Source organism: Scophthalmus maximus, chromosome 13 (assembly GCF_022379125.1).
Source record: "Scophthalmus maximus strain ysfricsl-2021 chromosome 13, ASM2237912v1, whole genome shotgun sequence".
Lineage (NCBI taxonomy): Eukaryota > Metazoa > Chordata > Actinopteri > Pleuronectiformes > Scophthalmidae > Scophthalmus > Scophthalmus maximus.
The window spans coordinates 9302021-9327220 of NC_061527.1; the positions used below are offsets into that span (position 1 = coordinate 9302021).

General features: G+C 44.9%; 1 protein-coding gene across 14 annotated transcripts in view; it reads left to right on the forward strand.

Moving 5' to 3' along the window:
• ptprsa (protein tyrosine phosphatase receptor type Sa) overlaps nucleotides 1-16203 on the forward strand; it is a 217612-nt gene extending 201409 nt beyond the window's left edge. For all 14 annotated transcript variants that reach the window (XM_035647166.2, XM_035647165.2, XM_035647171.2 and 11 more), the window contains 6 exons: nucleotides 2847-3025; nucleotides 4091-4217; nucleotides 4401-4526; nucleotides 8204-8358; nucleotides 11444-11579; nucleotides 11829-16203. In XM_035647166.2, coding sequence (XP_035503059.1) covers nucleotides 2847-3025; nucleotides 4091-4217; nucleotides 4401-4526; nucleotides 8204-8358; nucleotides 11444-11579; nucleotides 11829-11897 — 792 coding nt within the window. In that variant the 3' untranslated portion in view covers nucleotides 11898-16203. The remainder of the gene's footprint in view (nucleotides 1-2846; nucleotides 3026-4090; nucleotides 4218-4400; nucleotides 4527-8203; nucleotides 8359-11443; nucleotides 11580-11828) is intronic.
• Nucleotides 16204-25200: the final 8997 nt, after the last annotated feature.

A 25200-nucleotide genomic window follows, 5' to 3' on the forward strand; every position in this document is an offset into this window, starting at 1 on the left:
TTTATTTTCTAGCCTCACTTCAATAATTGATACACTTAGATACACGCTGTCCGAATCATTATTTTGTTTTTCGAGAAGCTAGAAAATGGAAATGTTGAAACCCTCCGCTGCTCGGGCGCAGTGTTCATTTTTGAGGATATGGAATAATGTGCTAAAGCAAAGACGGCTGATTTAATCCAGCCTGCGCAAGACAACGGATTTTTTTTGTTTCTGGGCTGAAAGCAGCGCAGACCTGACTCAGAGGAACAGAGAGGGTTTGCTCTCTAAGAGGGAATTCCCGACAAATGCAGAAGGTGAACATAGACAACTAGAAGCAGTTGTTTCCATGGCTCTCCGTTAAATATCTCCAGATTCGTCAAATTATGAACTCGCCTCACCGCCGGCGCTTCACTATCTGCTGACCTTGAAGCGCCCACCCTCAATTCATCCGTCATCTTCCCACCGTCATTCATCAACGCGACTCCCTGCCAAGTAACAATAATAGTGCCGGTGTGTTCGACTTTTTTTATTTCATTTTTTTTTAATTTTTTCACTCACTGGGGCACAATGGTGGTGGAATCTCCACCGCCATCTGTAACAGGGAGAGTGCTGAGCTGGCGTCGGGAGTCAGACAGGAATTAATAACATCCACACTGCGGTCAGGATGGAGAAGAGAGGTGTATGTGAAGACGGGGGGGGGGGCAAGTAATTAATACTTGATGATGACAAATGGAGGTGGATGGCAGGGTTAGCAGAGGGAGGAATGTTTGGCTAATGAACAAAGCGACGACTGTATGAGAACTTGGCACAAAGGAGCTGATTGGACGGCGCGCCGCGTTGTAGGGCCGCGGCGGCGGGGCTTTCGTCGAGCTCGGGTTGGGAGCGGCGTCGCGCAGAACCGAGTTTGTGGAGTTGAGCGGGCAGAAGGAGAGGGGAAGCTGTCGGACGCTCTGGCATGTGCACGAATGACAGGCACGTTCAGAGAGAGATTTATGCGCACACAAGACATTTTGTTCACGTACAAGCCCACAGTCAGTCAGAAACGGGACACAAATCACAAACACCGAGAAGAAGACAAAAGAGCTACTGGGGTTCATTTGAAATTAAGGAATGATTTGAAAAGTCGGCAGCAGAGTCACGAGTATAAATGTTAACAAGAAGACGAAGGTTCTCCTCAGCTTTTGATAAAAACAATGGTGACAGTTAACAAGAAGTTTACAAGGCATTGTATTGAGTTGTGGCTATATCATTAAATGTAATGTGTTTATTATATATATATATTATTATAATCATTTTGTTCATTAGGTTCATAGTCGGGGCATGGGGGATTAAGATGAACCCATTATTGGTCTTGTCTGTTTGCCTTTAAACTTTAGTTTGTGTGTAACACCAAAAATTATTATGCTCATCATGGATTGACACGACTGATGTATGTAATGTACAGTAGCTTCCAACTGAACAGACATGCCGTGCTATAAATGGGAAGCCACTGGCAACCGACTAGAGCCACCCTGCTCCTCTGCCCTGTCGGATGACAGGTTGCCAGGTTTGGCTCTGTTCCCCTGCACCCTCTGTGGTGTTTGGTGGTGGAGCCCAGGGGCCTCTTTAGCGCTGCCAGTCCACCTCGAGCCTTTCCAGGTACCTTTGTGAAACGCAGTTCAAAGGGAGGACAGTAGCGACGGATGAAGGGAAGGGGAAAAGGATGAGAGCTCGACTGAAAGTGAAGATTAATCTAATGGGACAAGGGGGAGGATGGCGAGTTAGACCGCAGTTTACACAGAGGTTCACGGAGGAACACGTTCACTTTGGGCATTTTTGACAACCGCTTAAAGACGAGAAGCTCGGGAAATACAATCTGCAGCCCCCGCCTTTCTCCTTCTGTGGCGCCAGTTGCGGCTCATCTCTCGCCTCTCATGTCTCTCCCGCTGCTAGTGTCTTCAGTGCATCGTGCTCTTGTCTGCCTTAAAGGGCCCTAAATAATCTGACGAGGGGGTTATCAGGCGAACGCTGACAAGCAAGAACAGACACTCACACACACACACACACTCACAGACACGTCTTTGTTGAGACGCTATAGCCAAGAGGAGCCGATCGCAAGACTCGCTGACCCACGAGCTCCCACTGAGGTCCTTATGACGATGATGATTTAGAAGTGCAGCTTTTCATTTGGATTATGATGCTGTGTGTGTGTGTGTCTTTGTGTGTGTGTGTGTGTGTGTGTGTGTGTTTTATGCACGCATACTACACTGCCATTATCAAAGGCACTGGTGACCCAGTTTTTGGCGAGTTCTCTGTTTCGTACCGTCTTGATCCAGAAGCTTGTTAGTGTGGGTGTGTGGCAGATTTTCCATCAGTGCGTCTGACCCTGCAGGACCCCACAAGTTGCCAAAAGGGGATCAAGTTTTTGAGTTGCTTCCTGATGAACATATTCTTGATAAACATTGTCCCTTTGAAGTCGCGCCATCATTTAGGAAAGCTGGGTGAAAGATCAGATTAGATTGGGTGCGCTTTATTACTTTCTGTCATTGATATTCTCCTCTCTTTATCTGTCTCGCACCTGTCCTCCCTCCCTCCTCCCGTCTCCATCGCTCCTCCTTTTATCATCCCCTCCTGCTCTCCCACCGTCTCTTCTCTTTTCATGCCTCCTCCCTCCTATTTGTAACTACTGTGGCTTTTGCCAATCCATTCCCTCTTACCTCTGGGCTCTCTTTTCGTCTTCCTGTCATCTTCTTCTTCCTCCTCCTCCTTCATACCTTTCATTCCACACTCTCTGCGCAAAAAAACAATTTCGCCTTGTTTTTTTTTTTGCCTCTCCTCACACTCTTTGTGTTCCTTCATCCATTCATCCCCCTGTGTTTCCTCTCCAGCGTTTGGCCAACTCCAAAGCCCACACGTCGCGCTTCATCAGTGCCAACCTTCCCTGCAACAAATTCAAGAATCGGCTGGTCAACATCATGCCCTATGAGACCACGCGCGTCTGCCTGCAGCCAATCAGAGGCCTGGAAGGATCCGACTACATCAATTCCAGTTTCATTGATGGATACAGGTAGGAAGGAGGGGTCAGGTGGCAGGAAGCATGCCAGCATGAGGCATGTGAGAGGTGATTAGATGTTTTTTTTTTTTCTTTCGCCACCTCTTTGAAGGTCTTTACACACTGGGAGCTTGTTTCTGTGCGTAATTGATTTGCAAGTCTGTTGTTTTTGTCATGAGAGCTTTCACACAGAAAGCCAAGAGGCGATGTTATTTTTTTTGGAAGGAGGATGGATTTTTCTGAACCAATCACTGAACACTATAGTAGTTTAGGGCCACGACTCACCTCAGACAGGCGGTCAGATGTAGCTCAGGGTGAGTAGGATCCGGTCCTGGCCCCCTGCCCCCTCAGATGTGGCTCCAGCGTCCCCCAGCAGGACCTTCTCACGGATGTGTCTGGAACTGGGGCTGTGGTTGAAGTTCAGCCCCTGTATGTCTATTTCTCTACCTCGCAATACTTACATCAAGTGAGGAGGAGGACAAGATCAACATCACTGGATGATACGAAAGCCTAGGGATGTTTGGAAATGTTCCCGCCAAGTAACAAACGCGTGACACCAACAGTGTTACCTGTTTACGCTGGACAATTTACAAGGAAAGACTTGTGTCGGCTCAATATCTCCAGCTCCCTTTTCGCTGCGGGCAGCCTCACTTGAAGGCGTGTGCTGTGTTTCAAATTAATTACCTCGACTATGGCGGCCTGCCATAGTCTAATTTGACCCGCCACAGTTTCGTAATGATCCGTCAGAAAATCCATATAGTTTTTTTTTTTTAACACCTGCCCCATTCTTTTTTTTGCAGTCAAGTATTATTAATCATGCCCCCCCATGTGTGAAGATTTTGATAATGTAAAACATAATAGTGAAGCAGAGAGGTTAATCTTTAACGTAGCTTTGTGGAGAGTTGGTTTTTATATGAGGGACACATTGCTTTTGTTGTTGGCGATCATCAAATAAAAGCACTTCAAGGATGATGTAACAGCAAAAACGTTTTTAAATCATCCCAGAATTTGCACCAGCATTGATAAAATGGTGCTGATTAATTATTCAAGCTAAATATGGTTTTACACTTGGTTTTGCAGGCAACAGAAAGCCTACATCGCCACACAGGGGCCCCTGGCAGAGACTACAGAAGACTTCTGGAGAATGCTCTGGGAGAACAACTCCACCATTGTAGTCATGTTGACCAAACTGAGAGAGATGGGACGGGTAGGACTCCAACACACATGCATACAAACTTTATTAGCATTATTTCACCTGCATTTCACCTGACCTGCATCAAACGATTCACAGTCAAAAAAGAAATAAGATGGAAATCACTGAGTAAATAGTTAAATAGTGTATTTCTTTTTTTTTTCTTCTTTTTTGTTATCTCTCCTTCTGCTCAAACAGGAAAAGTGTCACCAATATTGGCCTGCTGAGCGCTCCGCCAGGTACCAGTACTTCGTAGTCGACCCCATGGCTGAGTACAACATGCCCCAGTACATCCTTCGAGAGTTCAAGGTCACAGACGCCAGGGTAAGACATACGTAAAGTTACGTTGAGTTATTTTGTTACCAACTTTTTTTGTATTTAGCAGCAGAGCATGATCAACATGTCGGTCATGAATAGTCGTACGGTAGACAGAAACAACAACTTTGTCAGTAGCTTCAAAAGACCAAAAGGCAATTGAGTAACAAATGATGCTGCAATTGCCACGACTGCATTGGTGACATGACCTTCACTGCGGTGTGAGAAAGTAGGTCACATAAATACAGGAAATCTCACAACTTGATCTTTATGACATTCCTGCCATAGCTTTGAGATTGTTGGTATGATGGCAACGTAATGCTGAGAGTAACGTCATTCAAATATCAATGACAGTTCAAAGCCAAAGTGACTTTTCTGTGCAAAACCCTCCTCTGCATCACCGCAGCTTTCTCTTCACCCCAGGATTCATGTTGGCGTCCAATTAGGCCGGACAGTTGGAGGCAGCAGCAACAGAAATGTAGCACAGAAATAAAAAACTGCACCCGTTCTTTGCCACACAGGCCGACGTATCCGACGCTTTCCCAGGCAGTGTGACAGCTAGTTGGCGGTTACCCTGTTGATATTGAGAAAAAATAATACACATCTCCACACACACGTACACCTATACACAATCGGACACAGTCAATCAATTCTGTGGAAATCAGACATAAATGCAATTTACACTGGTGTGCCATCACCCAACCCACACACAAACACACACACTTCGACACTTTCATAACTCTGTACAGTGTGTCCAAAATGACGATCTTAGAGGGCTCACACACACAAACACACACACACACACACACACACACACACACAAACGTACACACTTTCTGCCACATTCTCGTTTTGCTATTCCCAGCGCAGGTATACACACCCATGCATGCAAAGACACACAAACACACACACACACACACACACTCAACTTTGTATATTTATTCATATTTGATGGCTGTAACGCACACATGGACACGGACACATACATCAAACAAACACGTATGTGCTTTAAGCTCCCGTGAACACCATAACACACTTTGCATGCGTCTCGTTCAACTTGTGAATTCTTACCTGGGACCAACTCAGCAAAGCGACAGACCCATGGTCAAAGCTTATTATTATCAGAGCTGAGGGAAAACAGCACAGAGACAGGCGATAGTACAGTTTACACAATATGAAAGTGTCGTGTGCTCGATGTGCGAAAGTGGAAGTGAGGTACGTACATGTAACCGTACGTGAACGTGTGTGTAGATTTATAGGTTTTTAACCCCATTGTACTCGTTGCGTTTGTATGTGGGAGTGTTTGTGTACATGTATGTTGATGTATGTGTGTTAGTGTGTGTACACGCCACATGCCTGCACCCATTATTAGCATAGCCTCTCCGCCTCAACACTCACATCTAGTGAGCCAGTCACGTATTTAATCACACAATTTGACACGCCGCGTGGGCCCTCAGGTTGTGTGTTAAATTTCCCTCTCTCTCTCTTTTCCCCCACCCTTCTCCCTTTCTTTGGCGTGCCTGGTTCATTGTGCTGTTGTCTTAGGCCCTCTTTCATTTTTAATCCCCCTGCTGAGGCACAATGTTTTCGAGATGAGGAAACAAAGGCGAACGAAAGAAAGAAAACATGCAATGCGTCATAAAACAGGGGGGAAGAGACGTGAGACGTTGTACGAAGAGAGTCCATATGTGTGCAGCTTAACTCGCTGGAAACCAAATCACTGTATTTGTCAAGTAAAATAAAAGTGCAAGAATGCATATTGGTGGCAGCGATGCAGAAGCATATCAAGAGATAAGATAGGCAGCACTGTGCACACTGCCGCACGGGACAACCGGGGTTCACATTCAGAGCTGGAGGATTCAATAGACAGATTATGTTTATCTTTCAAAATGTAATAGCATCACATACTGTACATTCAGCCTTTAGGCACCATCTGCGTTCAGCCTGCTGGCAGTGGAGGGGGAGCGTGTGCTCATGGCGAAAATCAGAGTGGAAAAAATGAGTATGAATCTAGCACTGTGACACCATGCCTACACAAACCATCACACATGATAGGTACACACCCCCCGGGGTACTTGTTTTCAGCGACACATTTACAATTAACTCTGCCCAATATGATGAATGTCATGTTCGACTGAAGGAGAAAGTGTTGTAGGACGTCCATTTTTAGTTTTAAGAGGTTCCGTGTGATAGATATATTACCCTTTTATGGTTCGACGCCAAATTAAAGGAGTACTGACATTTGGTTTATTTAGCACCAACGACTCACCTTGTGAGGACTGGGCCGGAATGGATGATGCCTTAATAACGAGAGAAAATGATTACCCATTTGTACCCAGGAGCCGGTGTGGGCAGTCTGTAATCATAATTTGCATGATTAATTCTTAAGGATCTATATCTGAGAGCATCTCATTCCAGAGACCAACATAACTGTGTTTTTATGACCTGTCCAGATTTAGGGACAGTCCATAAACGAAGCAGAGACGCTCTTTATTGTTCATTTACCTTTTCGCCGGCTCCGTACATAAATGTTATTTTTTTCCGTCACTACCGAGCTCTTCACGACTCACAAGTTGCTCTCCAGCTGGAGAGTTGATTGAGTTGTGCCCGTGCCGTGTGAAGAAATGGGACGCGAATGTGCGAGAGCGACACATCACGTCCAAACCGAAGTCTGCCGCACAGAGAAGTGAGAACGAACTGGAGAAATGAAAACCCGGCTTGGCTTGATTACCGGTGGCTTCGAGCGGACAGCCCGGCTCAAAATGCAGAAATGCGTCTCGCTGCCCACTTTTCCTGGGAAATGTGGGCAGGACACGAGTACAGAATCAGCCCTCTCAAAATAGAGCAGATCATCTCGCTTGGTCCTGGTTTGATGCCACCGGATTGCAAAAATTTGATTCCACCATTTTAGTTTGCATTGGAACCGAGTTCAGTTATCTCTTAAAGCTCCCGCCTCTAAAACAAGATTATAAGAAATCGATCTGAGATTAAATTGTTACTGACATTTCGCGGCGCAGGCATGTCAGTGTGTGAGGCGTTCTCTTTTCAATTTTTTCCCGTCCAGTTCCACCTCCTGCTCCGTCGGTCCCCCCACGGTTCTTGCCTGTACCTCCCCTTGCTCTGCTCATCCATCAGGTCGCTCCATCGATCGCATCGCAGGATTATCCTATTCAACACGGTGTCTGGGAGAAGACGCTTGTCATGGCAGATACACTATTGATTAGTATTAAGTAGGACCTACTCATGCTGCACACACAAAACACACACACACACACACACAAAGAAAAGAAATGAAAGGGGAGAAAAGAGAGACAATTGGGTTGGAGGTAGAGGAGTGGGAGAGAACAAAGGGACACGCTGTTCCTCTGCGGTGACACGTGTGTTTCATTGTACAAATGCCAAAAAAAAAAAGCACCAGCAGATATATTTTCATTGTTAAAGAACAATTAATATGATTTTTACCTTATGTTTGTGTCGCTTGATTTGCATTATGTTGGTGGAGGTCAAACCCCGAACGATAAGACTAAAGTTCCACCTTGAAGCCACAAACGGCAGACATTGCCTTTGCTTTATTTCCTCTTCACGTTGTTCACACCGTCAAAAGCCAACTCTTCCCCCCTTGCTTCTTTGTGTGATCTACAATCTCCGTCCTCCCGTCTCACTTGTCTTGCCTCTTGTATTTGCAGGATGGCCAGTCCAGGACAGTGAGGCAGTTCCAGTTCACCGATTGGCCAGAGCAAGGTGTCCCCAAATCCGGGGAGGGATTCATTGATTTCATCGGCCAGGTCCATAAAACCAAGGAGCAGTTTGGACAGGATGGCCCAATCTCTGTCCACTGCAGGTAAGGCGTCCCCGGTGTCATGCTGCACCTTGTTTTCTGTTAAATATGCAAGATCCAAAAATGCAATTGATTTTTAAAAATGCTATATTTTAATAAAGAGGGGCGTGATATGCCGCATCACCAGGGAGTGCAACTTGTTTCACCTCAATCTGCACTTTCCTCCTCGAAAGAGATGTAATGCTTCGATTGTCAAGACGAGACAAAATCATTTCTTTAGGTGGTTATTGTTTCGCAGCACAGCACCTCCTGTGGTGCGTCTATAACGGCACCAACAGATATGATCCCACCCTCCTCTTTTGCCACCGCAGTACGCTACCACTGCTCTGCGCCTCCACAGGCCCATCTCCTCCATAATTGATAAGGCTGAGATGCGGCTTGGCATTTGCAAAGAGGAGGCACACGAACTGATACAGCCATTCTTTTTGGGGTTTTATGATCGCTCTGTGATGCATTTTTATCACCCCGGGTGTTGCTTCCAAGGTAACCTTCGTCATTAACTCGACACGCTGGACCCAGGTAGAAACCGATATTTGCTCGTGGTGCCAGCCGCCAAGACCCCCAGATTGTTTGTTATTCATCGGCGGACCCTGAGCGAGATCCTTCTGAACGGGTTGTTACCTTTTGTAGCCAGACAATGAACATCTTTCATGGCTGTGTTTTTTGCACTGCAAGACTAATTTAAAAACTAAGAAATGTAATTCCTTTTAACAAAGATCCTTACCTGCATGTGATTCTATCCATTTGATATGGTTTTTCATGGTTTGATTAGCATTTGTTCCTGATTTAAACATAGGTGTTAATTCAGTGAACAGTTTTTTTCCTGGCTGTCTTGCAATCATGTTTCACTTCTGTCGCAAAGTAGGTGTCACTTTTTCTCCACATTGCTTTTTTCGCGCCGGCGCCATGACTTCATCAAACATAACATCGCCTCCCCTGCATTAAAAAGCAATGATGTCACCGGCCATCAAATGGCCCTCTGGGAGTTTTAAGATGTGTCAGGGAAGCTCTAATAAGGCTGAGTTATTCCTCCCTTCTATGAGGCCATTATCGGAGGGCGAGGGAGACGTCTTAAAGTGAAAGGACCGGTTAGTGCTGGAGGAATAGCCTGCTATCGCCAGACCAATTGTCATGTGCGAATGGGTCTCAGCTCCTCTCGGGTTCATTTTCGCTTTCCGAGGGGGCATAGTCAAAGTCCAGAATCACCTCTGGACGCAATTGGATTGGATCTAAAACCAAATCAGAGCAATGAAACATGGGGCGCGGGACCTGTGCAGGTGTTCGTTCTCCTCTCTCGCTTGTTAACGAAGATGCTTCAGAAGATGCTGCGCCCGTTTCAGGTAAACTTGGTTGTGATTGGCCTGACCCGTCTCATGACGGTTTGGAAATCTGTCCTCCGTGCCGCTCAGACAGATTCGCTCTCTATAGTAGCGAGCGAATAAACATGAGCCCGCTGATCGGTCTGGTTTCCGGGCTCGCGGGACCGAAGCGATGAACGACAAGGCACGCAGCCACTGAATTGAAATGACAAGAGTCATTCAACGGCGCACATTATTCCACACAGTGTAGGCCTCCTTGACGCGTCACTCTGAACCTCGACGGATCCTTGGGGGCAATCGCAGGAGCATCAACACACACCGTCCTCAGCTTGTGCAGTGCATCGTTAAAAAAAGTGGTGCGGTTTCCTGCAATCATTCTAAATAGTTTTTTGTTATTAAAATAATTTTTTTTCTCGCATGTAGGTTTCAGTTTGTCTCAATGCCTACATCTGGCCACCTCCCTCTCCTCCTCCTTCTCATCCCCGCTTCCTCCTCCAGGCTTTGTCATCTCCGAGTTGAGAGCTTATGTCTTCCTTTTCTCTTAGTCTTTCGTCTTCTGTCAACGGCCTTTGCCTTCTGTCATCCATCTTTCTATTCCTTAATCCTCTCTCTCTCTCTCTCTCTCTCCAGCTCTATTCATCCTCCCAGCCCTCCTTTTCTACCACTCCCAACCTCCTTTCTTCTTCCACCTCCTTCTCTCTCCACCTCAGCCACTATCTAATAGACCCACATGCTTTTTGTCATTAATTGCCTGATTACTTCCTGTGAATGGGGACACCAAATCCTCTCAGTCGGCAGCGGCCCGGCAAGCTTTCAGACTTGGAGGGTCTATCTTCCTGGGGAGAGATAGAGAGTGAGAGAGAGGAGGGGAGAGAGAGAGAGAGAGAGAGCGGAGCTGTGAGGGAGTTTAAGTGACAAGCTGTGACCGACTCTCCGGAAGAGGCTTTGGGTGGGCTGAGAGATACTGCCGCATGGGGGTTGGGAGTGGTTGGTTGCGTGTGTGTGTGTGTGTGTGTGTGTGTGTTTGCGTGTGTTCAGTTGTATGTTCTGCATGCTCAGGCTTAGTAACTTCTGTGTTTGATATCATATTTAATTTATTATAAAGTGATAGAAGTCATCCTTTTGTCCTATGTCTGGCTTTGTCCCCCAACACTCACACCCGAGCTCAAGGCGAACATCACTTTCACTCCTCATTCAACTGCACCGCATCGGAGGGCTGGAGGAAACCCAAATAAATCTGTTGTCATATCAATTATTGTTCCATTGGTGAAGTGGAAATCATTTCACAGCAAAGCAGCTTAGAGAGGCAGCTCTCAAGTATTTCAGGATCGGAGTTAAGACTCAGACTGTATTTCTGGAAAGCGGCGGTGGCGGCAGGCTGAGGGTTTTCTTTCCCCACACATGGGAGGAGGAGGGGCTTAATGAAACAAAATGTTTGCCCGGTGGTTTGCGTGCGTGATACGGAGAGGCGTCTGTGTGTCCTTGAGGGCTCACTCGCTGTTTTTCGACGAGAACGAGGGCGCACGTTAAAGTGGATTCACCGGGGGTTCCCACACGCAGATGCAGCCCTCGCCATTGGTGCGTTGGCCTGCCACGGGAACTTTGGCTTCATATACGTTTTCTGACAGTCGGCTCTTTTAGGCATTCAGAGCTGCCAGTGTGCAAAGTTGTTGAGATAATGTGTGTGTGTGTGTGTGTGTGTGTGTGTGTACGCGAGACATCAGTTATACCCTTAATAATTCATTTTTTTTGATTACGTGTGTTTCCAGCGCTGGCGTGGGCAGGACTGGAGTCTTCATCACCCTCAGCATTGTCCTGGAGAGAATGCGCTATGAAGGCGTGGTCGATATCTTCCAGACAGTGAAGATGCTCCGGACACAGAGGCCAGCCATGGTCCAGACTGAGGTCAGTGGTGTCACACACACACACACACACACACACACACACACACACACACACACACGAACGTGATTCATGTAAACTCTATATGAACTCACGTGTAGTGAATGTTTAGTTCTCCAATCTAAAGTACTGTGATTAGTTATTGTATCTTAGTCGTCTGCAATCTCCCATTGTCATAGCACACTTAAAACTCCTGTTGAGATTTATTTCTGATGTCATTTTTTGTGTGTGTGTCTGCTCTCTCACCTACAGGATGAATACCAATTCTGCTATCACGCAGCTCTGGAGTACTTAGGAAGCTTTGATCACTATGCAACGTAAAAAGCCATCTCCCCCCCCCCCCCCAGAATCCTGTCGCCCCCTCTCAACAGTCCCCCTGAGCCATAGAAACTTTGAAATTTGAAAAACGACGACAGCAAGACCACCGCTAGTTCAGACACACCAAACAGGCTCCTGCTGTAGACGAAGTTAGTTAAGACTACAATTCCAATTCGAAAAAACCAAGAGACCCTTCGCGAGGAAGCGAGGAAAATTGCCCATCGCCGAGAAAAAAAGAAAATCCTCACCAGGGGAGGAAGCAGAAGCTGTGGCTCAAGCTGTGGGGCGGGGATCGATCAAAGTGTCTGACTGCTCACCTTACCTCAAGTGTTTCGATGTGGAGGACATTGTTAAACATTCGTGGACGTCTCTCTTCTCAAAAGTATCTTCGTGATACAACGGTGACAAGCTACAGATAATGAAGGAGAAGGCAACATCAAAAATCAGTGCGAGGCAGATGGATGTAGCCAAGACGGGGGGGAACTTTCTCGTTTCGTTTTTTTTATATATATGACTGGGTGTGAAGGGGGTTAAAGTATTTCTATCAAGACGTTTTGTGAGCGATGTCCGCAGAGATGACCGAATCGAGGTGGCCTGTGTGAACCCAAGCGGTTCTCCCCAAACTCTGAAAAATGAAATCTAGCACGAGAACGCTCGTGAACCTGGCGTCAGATGAACTCTTCGGTTCTACACCGTTCCACTAACGATTCTGCGTAAGACGTGTGGACAAACACTCAACTAGCTAGGACGCAGACATCACACAACCGCCCGTTCTTGGAGAAGGCGCCGTTAGCAGCCGTCGGGAAGAGAAGCGGCAACGCATATCTTAAGATCGGCCAGTTCCATGAATTGTGAACTCTCGCAAAATCGGCATCTTAAGCCGGGAAGCCTCGGTGACGTTGTGCCACAGTGTGTTGACAGTAAGCAAGGAGCCGGCCGGGGGGAAACCTGGCCTTCGCAAGAAGCTGTGGCTGGGCGGTCTTTCTGCGGATGGTCAAGGTGGGAGAAACGGCGACCGTGTCCCTTGCTTTTCTTTTCTTTTCTACAATCACTCCTCTCTCCCGAACCATTGCCATCATGGGGCGTCGGTGTTAAGATCCACCTTCATGAGCAGGAGATCAATCTGGTGGGCGAGAAGCCTCGGAAACAAACGGAACAAACCCAACAAGGAATTGCCGAAAAAGTCGGGACTCTCTTTGTGTACAGTGACCAATGCTCATCGTTGTGTAGAACTTTCTTCCTTTTTTTTTTTTGTCTTTTGAGGAATTTTCTCCGTTTTCTTTTTCTGTCAAAAACCAAACATGCTGCTTATCTTGTGTATGCTGTACGTGTGACTCTTTGAGGGAGCGGAAACTGACCCCCCCCCCCGCCCCCCGGGGGCGGACGTGACTGAAAGTGCATCAACATGACATCACGGTCCATCGGACTTTTCCAGCCCTCCTTTGTTTTCCAGCCTCCTCTATAATCATCTGTTTCACTGTATAAGACGCTCAGAGGGGCAGAGGCCTGTTGCAATTGCAAAGCTTTACGTTCATGGGATTTGGCGGGGGGGGGGGGGGGAGTTGGCCTTTCGTTCCACTGTATGTGTTTGGTAACAGTTGGCTGAGCAAAGTAGATGCTTTGGTTTTTGTCCTCCGTTTTATAGACGATGTCTCCGTCGGTGACACAGCCTGACCAGGCAGCCATGTTGGATCTTAATGCCATGATGTGATAATGAAATTCTTTGGTACAAAAAACTTAACTTGCACATCCCTTAGGAAAAAAAAGAAGAAAAAAAAAGAAACTTGAAACAAATACCCCCCCCCCCCCAAAAAAAAACAGCTGCAGGTTGACGCACTAATGTATATGTCTGATGAAAAAAAAAATAATAATAATCAAGCTTTTGAAATAACCAGGTTTTCATTTTCAGATCAGCGCTTTGGTATAAACGGAGGTTCCCGGTGGGCGTGCACAAAAACCAGAGCAATGGACAGAACTGTGTGTAATCTTTTCTTATTTCCAAAAAAGCCTTATTGTAACATTATGAGACATTAATGTTGTATTATGACAACTTATTTTACATTGCATAGTTTACTTTTTATTTTATTTTCGTTTTAGTTTTTTAACAGAGATGTTGTATCACATTTTTTAAAATTAGCAGGAAGAAGAAATGCTTATTTGTTCATATTACGTTAAAAGACATTCTATTTTTTCACTGTAGAAATGTTAAGTATAACATGTCTGTGTGTGTACGTGGGCGTTTATCTATGTATATCTATATGAACATATATACATATATATTTAAATGCGCACTTACACATGCATATATATTTAAAAGCAGAATATAAGAATATATCCAAACACTTAGTATGAATTCAAACTTTCTCCTCATCATATTTTTTTTATACCAGTCAGTGCTCATGTTTGAAAATATATTGGGTTTTTATTATTTTCTTCTTGTTTGTGAGTTTGTTTTTTGTAATCCTTGTGAAAACCTTGTGTGTTTCTTTGGAAAGAGAGAGCAGGGGGAACGTCAGAGCTATGCCTGATTTCACTTCTGCCCTCGGGTAGAACCTGTGCCGATGAGGAGATGCCATTTTTAAACTTTGCTGAGATTCTTTGCTATCATTAACTTGTAGGCATTAGTATTCTTTTTGTTTTGATTTTTGAGCAACTGTTGATTAACTGGTCTACAAAATATCTAATCAATCCAAAATGATAATTGACCCTCTTGGACTGTACCGTGAACGATCCTGTACAGAAAACGACCCTCGGAGCTTTTAAGGAAAAAAAAAAATCCTAAATTCTTTCTCATTTTAATTTTTTTTTTTAACTTTTATTATTTTCAGACATAATGTGGTCATTCATTTTGTTAGATATACGCTATGATCTAGAATATACCTGTAAATAAACAAATATATAGATTATATGTATTTGTATCATTTGACCCTCAAGATCTCATACTTTTCAATTGGGTAGAGAACTACAAAGATGGAGGTTCTGTTCTGCTCATACCTGAAACTCCTGCTGTTTGTGGAGCCTGTTTTCTCTTGCTCCTTCTCCAGCCCTGCTCCCTAGTATTTAACTACCATTCACTTTTTTTTTTTTTCTTCTTTTTCCGCCGCCTTTGATTTCACCCGTTTGCAGTTGAGCTGGGAAAACACAGCAGCTTCTGTTGTCACACCTATCGCCTCAGTGAGGGCATGAGATCAGCATCGGGGATCTGCTGAGAGATTAGTCCACTGCTCCCAGCTGGCCATTTGAATTGCTGAGCAAAGATCACGCCAAGGGTCTTTTACATTTCCATTCTTCATGTGGACTCAAACTTTTTATTTCCCTGCCCCCGGCATTAGCATGAGTCTGCCGAGAGAAAAGATAAGACTTTTCTCTCTTGCACCAGACCAGAGGGGCCTTAAAACTGATTGTGTTTTAAATGATTAGACCGCCAAAGTCCCAGATTACAAAGAAATTCCCCCCCCCCACTTGTGAGAATCAATTTGCACGCATAGGTGTTCTTCTTTCCTTAAGTTTCTCCCAACCCCCTAAAAAAAAAAGATGCCCAGCTGCCCAACTGCCCTAATATGCCGAGGTGTCAACCGCGAACACGCCATTGGCTGGTGGACGAACGCAGCTACGCTGGAGGCCAGAAATATAGTTCAGTTGCAGTTGTGTAGAATCATACTCTGTGCTTTTGTCCGACCACGTTCTTGTTATGGGATGCAGAAAGAAATCAGGATTCGGAGAAACACAAGCAGTGCCCTGGTGCAACCAAGGGAAGCCCGAGACAACCAAAAAGCCTGCTGCAAATTCTCATTCTTCAGCTCGTCATTTTTTTCTGAACAGTGGGGAAAACTCGATGTGTTTTCGCGATGAACTGTCAAATCCTGGACCGAGGACTCCTGGGACTCACTTCTGAGAGACTGCTTCGAAGGGGCCCATGCCAAAACTGAGGCCGAGGAGGTCTTTGGAAGCTCGTGCGGTGTGTTACTCTTTTGACTTTGTGTAAAGATGCTAGACTTTTGAAAAAACAGACGCCAATTTCACCGGAATATGTCGCCGAATATTTGGGGGTGGGGGAGAGAGGGGACTAACAGAAAAAAAAACCCATCACTAACAAAAAGAATGACATCAAAAAGAGTAGAACATATACAGTACATACCAGACGAAATGAAAAAGAACCCAAACTCAGCTGAATGGTTTTTTCCTTTGTATGAGGGCCAAGTGCTATCACTTTCAAACTGTTAATTCTAACTGAAACAATAACTGGTTAAAAGCCACTGTGTATGTAGATATGTTGACTTTGTATTAAAGAAATGTTGTCTGAAAATGATCTTAGCCTGTGATTTTGTGTGACAGTGTGACTCCTCCTCCCTCCGTAATCCTAACTAGTTTTAGGCCCCCCCGCAAACGTATCCCTGTGCGTCCTTAAGCCCCTCTTCAAGCTTGATAAATGCCACCCACGCAGGCCGATGTTGGCGGAGAGGTCAACCTTCACCTGCTGGTATTTGCTCTCTCATCCGCCCGCGCGCGAGGCTTACTCCAAAGCAAAATGTCTGCAAAGGAGAGGGACGCGTTGCGCCCAGTCTTACCGTGCTTGCCTTATTCTCACCTTGGGTTGCTTCTCTCACTAGTATTAGTGTACAGGGTAGCAATGCAAACTTCACTATAGGGAGCCATGTAATCCATTCGAGTTAAAGGCTGTTATTGTCGATACAGTTGAGACGCAACACTGAGAATGTACTTCTCAGTATTTCAAGTTTAAGAGTGGCCCGAGTGTCATCCGCACACATTTGGACTGAAGAATACGCCGGTGTCGTGAACCACTCCCAATTTTTCTCCGAGCCCTCGGAAACCGTCTCTCCGCAAGGACCCCGTCGTTAACGACCGTTTGATTCGCACGCAGAAAAGCTGCGGACGGACGCGGCGACGAGCTCCCCGGCACCAGGAGCCGCAGCCCGTGGCGGCGCTCGGCGGGGTCGTGGTCGACGATCGCCATCCATTAAAAAGGGGAGAGAGCACAAAAGAATGACACCCGGTTTCAAGGTTGACGCTACTAATCGCCCGCTCAGAGGGCCGCGTTTTTTTTCTGCCCATTCTTCCTCCGATCGTGGCGAGCCGTCGGACCGAGTGCGAGGGCAGGCGGGGAAGTGAATTAGGGCGGTGATTATGCAGTGATTCAGACAGCAGCTCATTAGGACCCAGCTAAGCAAGCAATCAACGAATCGATGTGACAGTGGACCCAAAAGCCACAGAAATTTGTAATAAATGGCAAAGCGATAAATTGGATTATCCACAGCCCCGTGGCCAAGCTCTTTCTGTTGCAAATGACAAATCAATCCAATCATGCCACGGAGAAGAAAAAGAAGGGGGGAAAAAAGGCAAAAGAACCCGGAGGAAGGGGCCTCGTCGCGTTGCACCGGCTTGTGGAGGTTATCCCTCTCAGATGGGCCTTGCTAAGGTTGGGGCTTTCCAGAGGTCATTTCTGCATGATATCCTGGGCCTCTAAAATATTCATGACAGACCATTAGGTGTTTATGACCATCTTTCCTAATACGAGATTTACCGACATTTGAACTCCAGCCAGAATAGTTAAGGTGTCGAGGGGGGTGGGGGGTGGGGGGTCTCCACGCCACGTGCCTACTGATTCGCCGAGGAGATTCGCAGCTCCGCCGCGCGAGATCTCGGAGTGACGCAAATGAGCAGCCGAGGAGGAGCGGTAATGAATAAATAAAATGTAGGGAGACGGCTGGATCTTTTCTTTACGGCGGGTCATTCTGCCAGTAAAGGTGATGGACACACACACATACACACGGACACACACCCAACTCACAGACACACCCATAGACACACACACAAACAAATTGAAGTTGTCCATGGTTATCAACAGCTAGAGTTACTCTTTATGCTTTTCATTAAGTTATTTGTTTAAATCTATTATTGTTATTCTAGTTCTCATGGCTGTGCGGTATTGTTTATTTATTTTGCCCGACTGGTCCTCCTTTTTATTTTCCCTAAGTTGTTTTAGTTTAGTTATATCAACTGTTTATTGCTGTTGTGCGGCTGGCTGTCTCTTTGTCTTGGTTTGTTTGTCTCTCTCCGCCCCAAGTCCCCCTCCCCGTTCTCTTGCAGGTTTCGTTGCAGGTTCCTGCAACGTTGTTCTCCTCTGTTGTTGTCTGTTGTGCCCACCCCCCATCCCCGTTCTCTTGCAGGTATGGTCCCTTCTCTGTGGTGTCTGTTGTGCCCCCATCCCCATTTCTGCCCCTCTGTCCGGCCCGGTGCCAAATCATAACATAAATAAATAAATAATAAAACAGACAATATATTAAAACTCTCTTGTTAAAGTAAAATCTGTTTGGCACAACAAGGTATTCAGCTCCTCATACTGTATACCAGGCTGCGGGGCAGGACAGGTTAAAAAAGAAAAAAAGAAAAGAAAAAAGTGATGGATCTTCTCCCATCTACCTGTCAAATCATTATCACTGAATGTCACCGCCATGACTCAAGCCCCGGGTGATAAAACACATCGGTGCGACGTCGACGGTTCAAAGGCGAGCGGATAGATTGACCCGAGGGATGAATAGACAGATAAATTGTACACGTTTAAACCGTTTTGAAAACGCAAAACCTATACAGCTAGTAAAAATCCTTTCACGAGTATCGTTACAGCTTGAGTCTATCCTCTCTTAACTATAGTTTGACTAAATACTGCTTCTCCCGCCAGACCCCTGAAGAAAAGGCACGCCATGGGTTGTTCTCTCGAATGCCTTTGCTGCCCTCTGCTGGATGTTAGCGGGTGTTCACCTCGTTCCGCATCGCTGCACTGAAGAGCAACGCTCAGAGACAAAGAGATAGATGATGTGTTGAAATTCATTCTCCTCTCCAGAGGCACTTACTTTATGCTAATTAGACTGTTATGAGATAATAATGCTTTTTTTTTTTGTCTTGAGCCCTGACGTACACTTCTTGTTTTAATGGACTCTCTGCATCTATACAAATTATAGGCTTCACCCCTCAACCAGCACTTGAGTCATGAAGTTGTTTGGTGACATTCCTTTTCTTTTTTTCTCCTCCTCCTCTAAGTCCTGCCTGTTTCGAGCAGCTGGCGGCAGTAAATGGTGGCATTCTAAAACCGCGCCGTGACACCACTCCCGTGTTTATGCCCTTGTGCTGTTATTCGCTATAATCTGTCTTGTGTTCCCGCCATCATCCCCGTACCTCTGTGTCCGAGCGGGGCTCCGCCGCTGACGGATGGCTGCTATTAAAACAGGTCCCTGTTGCACACAGAGGAAGGGGCCCCTCTCTCTCTCTGTCTCTCCTTTTCCCTCTGACTCGACCTCTTTTCTCTCACTTCCACCACCATTTCCTCCTTTCCCTTCTCTCTCTCTCTCTCTCTCTCTCTCTCTCTCTCTGTCTCTCTCTCTCTCTGTCTCTCTCTCTCAGCCAATGCTTGTGGCCTTGTTCTAGTTTTGGCGGAACAATACAATATTCGGGGGACTGCCATGAAGTTTGTCAGAGACATTCATGGTCCAAAAACATGGAAATGTTTCTTTCTTTCTTGACAAGCAGGCCAGGCAAAGTAGACAACTCTTGACAAATTTTGTTTGTTTCCAGGGGCCCCCCAGGTCCCTTTTGCGTGTGGCCCCCAAAGTTCTTTTAAACACCCCTGTGACAAAGATTTTTGCAAAGAGTGCTCATATGCTCATAATTGTCAGCAGCACAGAAGAGAAACGGAAGCAAAAAATGTTAGCAGGAAGTAAGTAATTCAATATTTGAAGTTTGACAGCTTAAACTGCTTAAAAATTTCGCTTTTTCTTTGCTGTATAGGGGGACATTGTTGTATTCTGCAAAATAACTTTGTGAAAACCAGATTAGTATCTGGTGTATTATTCAGTGAAAATATGTTTTCACTTAGAATGACGCTTAAGGCGAGTTCAAAAGCTTTAGTTGGCTGTAACTTTAATGTTTACGTGAAGACGTGCCTATGATTCTTTTCCTCTGTTTTAATGGTCTGATTTCATCCCAACCAGTCAACATGTTGAAAGTGGTGATCAGATTTGTTTACATGTCTTCTTCCACACACAAAACTAGTGAGCTCACAATTATCTTCCCGTAATGTTCAAAGCATTCTTTGGTGAGGTCTTTGATTCAGTGTATGAAGCAGGAAGCAATTTTGGCTCAGTGGCTGTGTTGAAAGCCGCGGGGGGTTTTTTCTACGTGTGCCCATAAACAGACAAGGAATGTCTCTGGTGAGAGTTACTGTTAGATAATGTCTCAGCTGGGACTGAGTTCACTATCCGTGGCCTACAAACTCCAATAGTAGTAAAGTTTGTAAGTCTCCCGAATTTGTGTTATGTGTCCAGAAAACTATTCTTCCACACATTAGTTTCGAAGGAGCTCATTTGGACCTCGGTCTCAAATGTCAGCCGCGCTCACTTCATGGCGAAGTAGACTTAGTATTAGAAGAGATAATGGTTCTGTAATGGGAAACAGAGCATGAGAATGATGGCAGAGAATGAAAAACCCCTACAGTGCTATCTGCTCTGCGATGCTCGCGAGTGAATTTTACAGTAATGATTAAGGATACATGAAACCATCTGCGGTGGAACCATTAAAGCCTCCCTGTAAACATGTCCATTTGAACATAATTTAATCACGTTCGAGCGCAGCGAGGAGCTCAGAAATTGAGCACAGGCTGCAAAATGATGATAATGTCTTGTGATTCGAGTTGCACTAACACAAGTGGAGCCACATAACAGGACTAATAACCTCTCAACCTTGTGGATCCACACAGTAACATTTGCCTAATGCACAGTCAGCCTGAACATGAGAGCATGAGCCACAGAAAAAAGGAAAGAGTTCAATAGCCACTGCAATATTAAGTTAAGTCAGAAATAAAAAAAAATGTTTTCACTGAGTGAATCTAATTTTTAAGAATAGAAATACACTATGGAGTAGTCATATGGAATCTATAATAATCTATCTAATAATATGCTTTTTGTAAGCTCTGCTTTATCACCATTTAAAACTGTTAAACGGTTCATAACTCTGTCCCTTGGCTCTATAGCAGTTATGATAACCACGTAATAACCAAAGCAAATGTGGAAATTCCCAAACGCAATGCAAGGTTCAATAAGTGTAACGAGACGGACAATCGTCCAGATTGTGAGCAAGCCAAAAGCTTTGCGAGACTAAAATACCGTTTTATTTGGAAGGGAATACAAAGATGTGCACACTCGCCAGTCTTTGACCTGTAATGGATATTTGTTGAATCATTATTTGCCTTATTAATCACATTGGATTTATTTATTTTTGCTCGGAGTTATCTGCCTTTCCCTTTAGTTATTTGTGCTGGCTGATGTATTTAAATACAAACTAAGAAAGGCCTTTTAAGGCGTCATTTCTTCATTTCATCATTCAAAAGCTTGAAAGATCACAACCTCCTCTGCCACAGTGGCCAGCGGGACACACTGACTCTGTGTAACTGTTGGACTGTGAGAGCGTGGAACTATGTTAGGGTCAGGGATCATACTGAAGAGTTCTGCAGAGGGACGACAAAGTTATTTGGAAATGACAGCATTATCAAGGGCATACCGTCTAAACAGAGTACTTGGAGAAGCTGTTAGATTCATGTGAATAAAAGGTTGAATCTTTTTGTTTGGGAGGTATTTGTCTCTGAGATATTGACCTGATTGGGGAAAGTGTGATGAATTATATTCTATCAATATTTCAGATGTTTAATATCCATTGGCTGTGAAAGAAGTATAAACGCTAAGATCACAATTTAAGGATTGCAGAGTCAATGCCTCCTAATACAGTATGTGTCCATTTATGCAGATTTGTCCTGCGAAGGTCCAACTGACGACTCGTTTTTTAAGCTTTTCTGAATAAAAGCATGAACTCAATACCTTGATTTAGAATTTTTTTGGGGGGGGAAATAAAGCGACTGTAACTCAGTAGGTTTGATTCATACAAACAAACAGTCCCTTCATTTCCAGATGCACCATCGTCTTTGGAAATTGATAACCTTCTCCTGGTGACAAAACTGGGGATCAGCGATGAGGTGGCAGGTGGAAGAGGGAGGGGGAGGGGTCATTATAGGAGCATTTCTGATTCAGTTCTAACAATCGAGTCACATGGTGTGAAGGGCATGTATCTACTGTGTGTCCAAATTTCAGTTTTGCAAGTTTAGTAACAGAAAGGCTAATGCGGTGTAAATAGCGAATAAATTAATCAGAGGGCGTCTCTCAGCTCCTGGGCAGATTGCTATAACCATGGCAGTAAGAGTGAAAGTTCCTCTGTGTTCCCCTCAATGCAAGCAAAGCGGCAAGACTGAAATGTACCAAATATGTCACATATCCAGAGATACTAATTATGATGAATGATGAGGTTTCCCAGTTTACAGAGACGGGGTTTTGTCACCGCGCACCCACCGTATGACTCACGCCTCTCACCGAATCGGCCTGCACCAGTCTGCTTCATGTCTCCAAACATGGATGGGGGCGAGAGTGAGAGGGGAGACCTTCTCCTGCTGCGGTTTTTCCGAGGTGCGCTCATGTCTTCGAGGAGACCAAAAGAAATCCTCTTTCAGGCCTTTTTCAGGGCACACATTTTCAAATTGGTCCAATTTTTTTTAAAATACCAAATACGACAAACATCCATGGAGACATTTGCCACACGTAGGACCCCCTGGCTGAGTCCAGGCAAAGTTCAGCTCGTCGTTTTCCCAGGAAGCTTTTGAAATCACTCTGAATCATTTTTCTAGAGGAACATTTTACAGGAGTGGTTGGAGAACCGAACAACAGGACATTGATTAATCTTTGCCTTCCTTCCTCTCCTTGGAACCTCGTCACTCTTTATCTGGAAAATGTTGTATCTCCATCATTAATTGCAATTCTTTTTTTCCCCGTAAAAGATTTGTAATGTACTTTATGCTTGCCTTCTGAGTGTCGTGTGTGAAATGCCTCCTTGAGGTGCATTGCTGTGACAGATGGGTTTGGCCAAAACGAATCCACGGCTGAATGAGCGGTTGACCAAACACGGGCCGCAGCACTGTCACGTCACGTCACGAGACGGCCGGCCTGGTGAAAATGTGGTTCTGATCACACTGCATTAGTTGTGAAGCGTCGGTGGTCCGTGTGTCGGCACCGCAAATAGTGCACTGATCCTGCCGGTCAGCCTTCACCTATAGCTCTGATTGGGGAACCAGACAGGAAACCCGGGGACATTAACACCTGACCAGTAATGCAATTAGATACTAAATGGACCAGTTTGGAGTCCAACTAAGCAGAACCTTTCTGGTTGTTCCCAGCAGCTGGATGCTTCCTTTTAGAGGCAGCAGGGGGAAAGCTACGCCACATCAAAGAGCGACGCTTTGCACATTTCAACATTTCAACTAATGGAAACAGCTTAAACAAGGCAGACCATTCGCAGTCATTTCTGAATTATGCAATCGCAATGTTCAAAAACAACTCGGCTCCCAGCTCATTGTCCAACACAATAGATGGTTCCTCGACTTCAGTCTTCATCCGTCACAAACCATTGTTACAAGAAGCTTGACCCGTTGCTGTACCTGACTGCTTTTACAGCACATTCCTTTATTTGGTTGATTTCTCACTTTACAGGGTTGCTTTGCATGCGTCGTCGAATTAATAATAATAATAATAATAATCCCATTAATCCCAGCACCTGACAATGTCTGAACAAGCATAAATCATAGTTTTGGAAAAACTACTCAAAACACACCAATCTACTGTTTTAGGTACGCAAGATGCTTGCTTTGTTTGGAAGGTCAAAATGCGAACGTTGCGGCCTGTGGGGATTCTCATTCATTCAGGTCATAGTTGTGCAAATGGTGATTGAATCAGGGGCAAGTGGACTTTGTTATGGAAACAAATCCACTCACTATAAACAGTATGTCATTTAGATGTAGCCAGATTAGTGGGGATGTGGTCTCACGGGTACAAGCTAGATCCATTGATGTTGATAGTTGTAGCAGAAGTGCAAGTTACAGTACTCTAACATTAGGCCACACCTCTAATCTAGGCTTTACTCTGCACCTTTCCTCCCAAAAGGTCTCCGCTCATACACCCAGTGTATAAGGCCCAGAGGATTGTTAGCATGCAATAATTTGTAGTAATTTGGACTCCCAGCATTCCATTCCTTATCTCAAACCCCTTTCATCTGCCACATGGGGAAAATATGAGGGAAAAGCAGTTCTGCATCCACACTGCCCTAGAGCTGGGCCGCAGCTTGGTAAAGTAGAACCACCCACTGTGTTGAGCTGCGGTGTCTAAGATTGTGTGTTGTACTTGTACTTTTTAATAAAATCTTCAGGACACGTAAAAACAACCAAATGTGAGGAATAAATGTAAAAAAAAAAAAAAAAGGAAATGAAGCAAAAATGAAACATACCAACCAGGTTACAGATATTAACAGAACAGCAAAAAAAATGTGATTACTGCGCAGTGGGGATACACCTCAGTATAGAGAAACTCATAATTCCTTTGGATTTACATTGGAGCATTGTGTATCATTTATGCCCGAGGCACCGTATTCACTTTATTCCGCATCACTGGCATCAAGATGCATGGAGGTGCTACCACAATTTTGGGGATTTGAGCACAGATTCATGGTCAAAAGACATTGGTGTTCACTCCCAAAGATATTCAGTCAGGATGATGAATACTAGTCCTAACGCTTAGCATAAAAGTAGAAGAACTTGACCTTGTCTGGACTCACTCACAGCAATGTTGGAAATACTTCCAAAGGCATTATGGGAAGGGAATCATGGGTTTTGCCTTTATTCTGCTGATAAAACTAATTTACAACAGCAAATATGTTGTTGCAGGAAACCGGGTCACATTTTCTAGTAATGAGGAGATGTCCTCAATTTTCACATTTGGCAAGTCGCATTATTCTTTGATCCTCAATTGATTAGTAAAATGTTTGGTAAAAACTATCCTTTCTTCTTTCAACCCCCGTGGAAGAAACTGACGATAATAATCCATTTGTGAACCGTGTGTGTTCAGCAGCTGCTAACCCTCGTCTGCATCACATTTGTCTCTCCGAAGTTATTAAATGTCTGAAAAGCACATTAAAACCTGACACCAAAAACATCTGCTGGCGGCATGTCCAGCCTTTTCCCCCTCATTGGTATTGTCGTCTTGAACCAATTGTCAGTTTGTTCCTTAATGTGGGACATTAAAGGGACACGCTAACCACGAGGCACAAAACCCCTGAGACTGTCACTATAGCACGTCTCTTGAGGTGTCGATGAGAGATGTTTGCCAAGTGAACACACAGTGTTTTTATTTGATTTCAATTTACA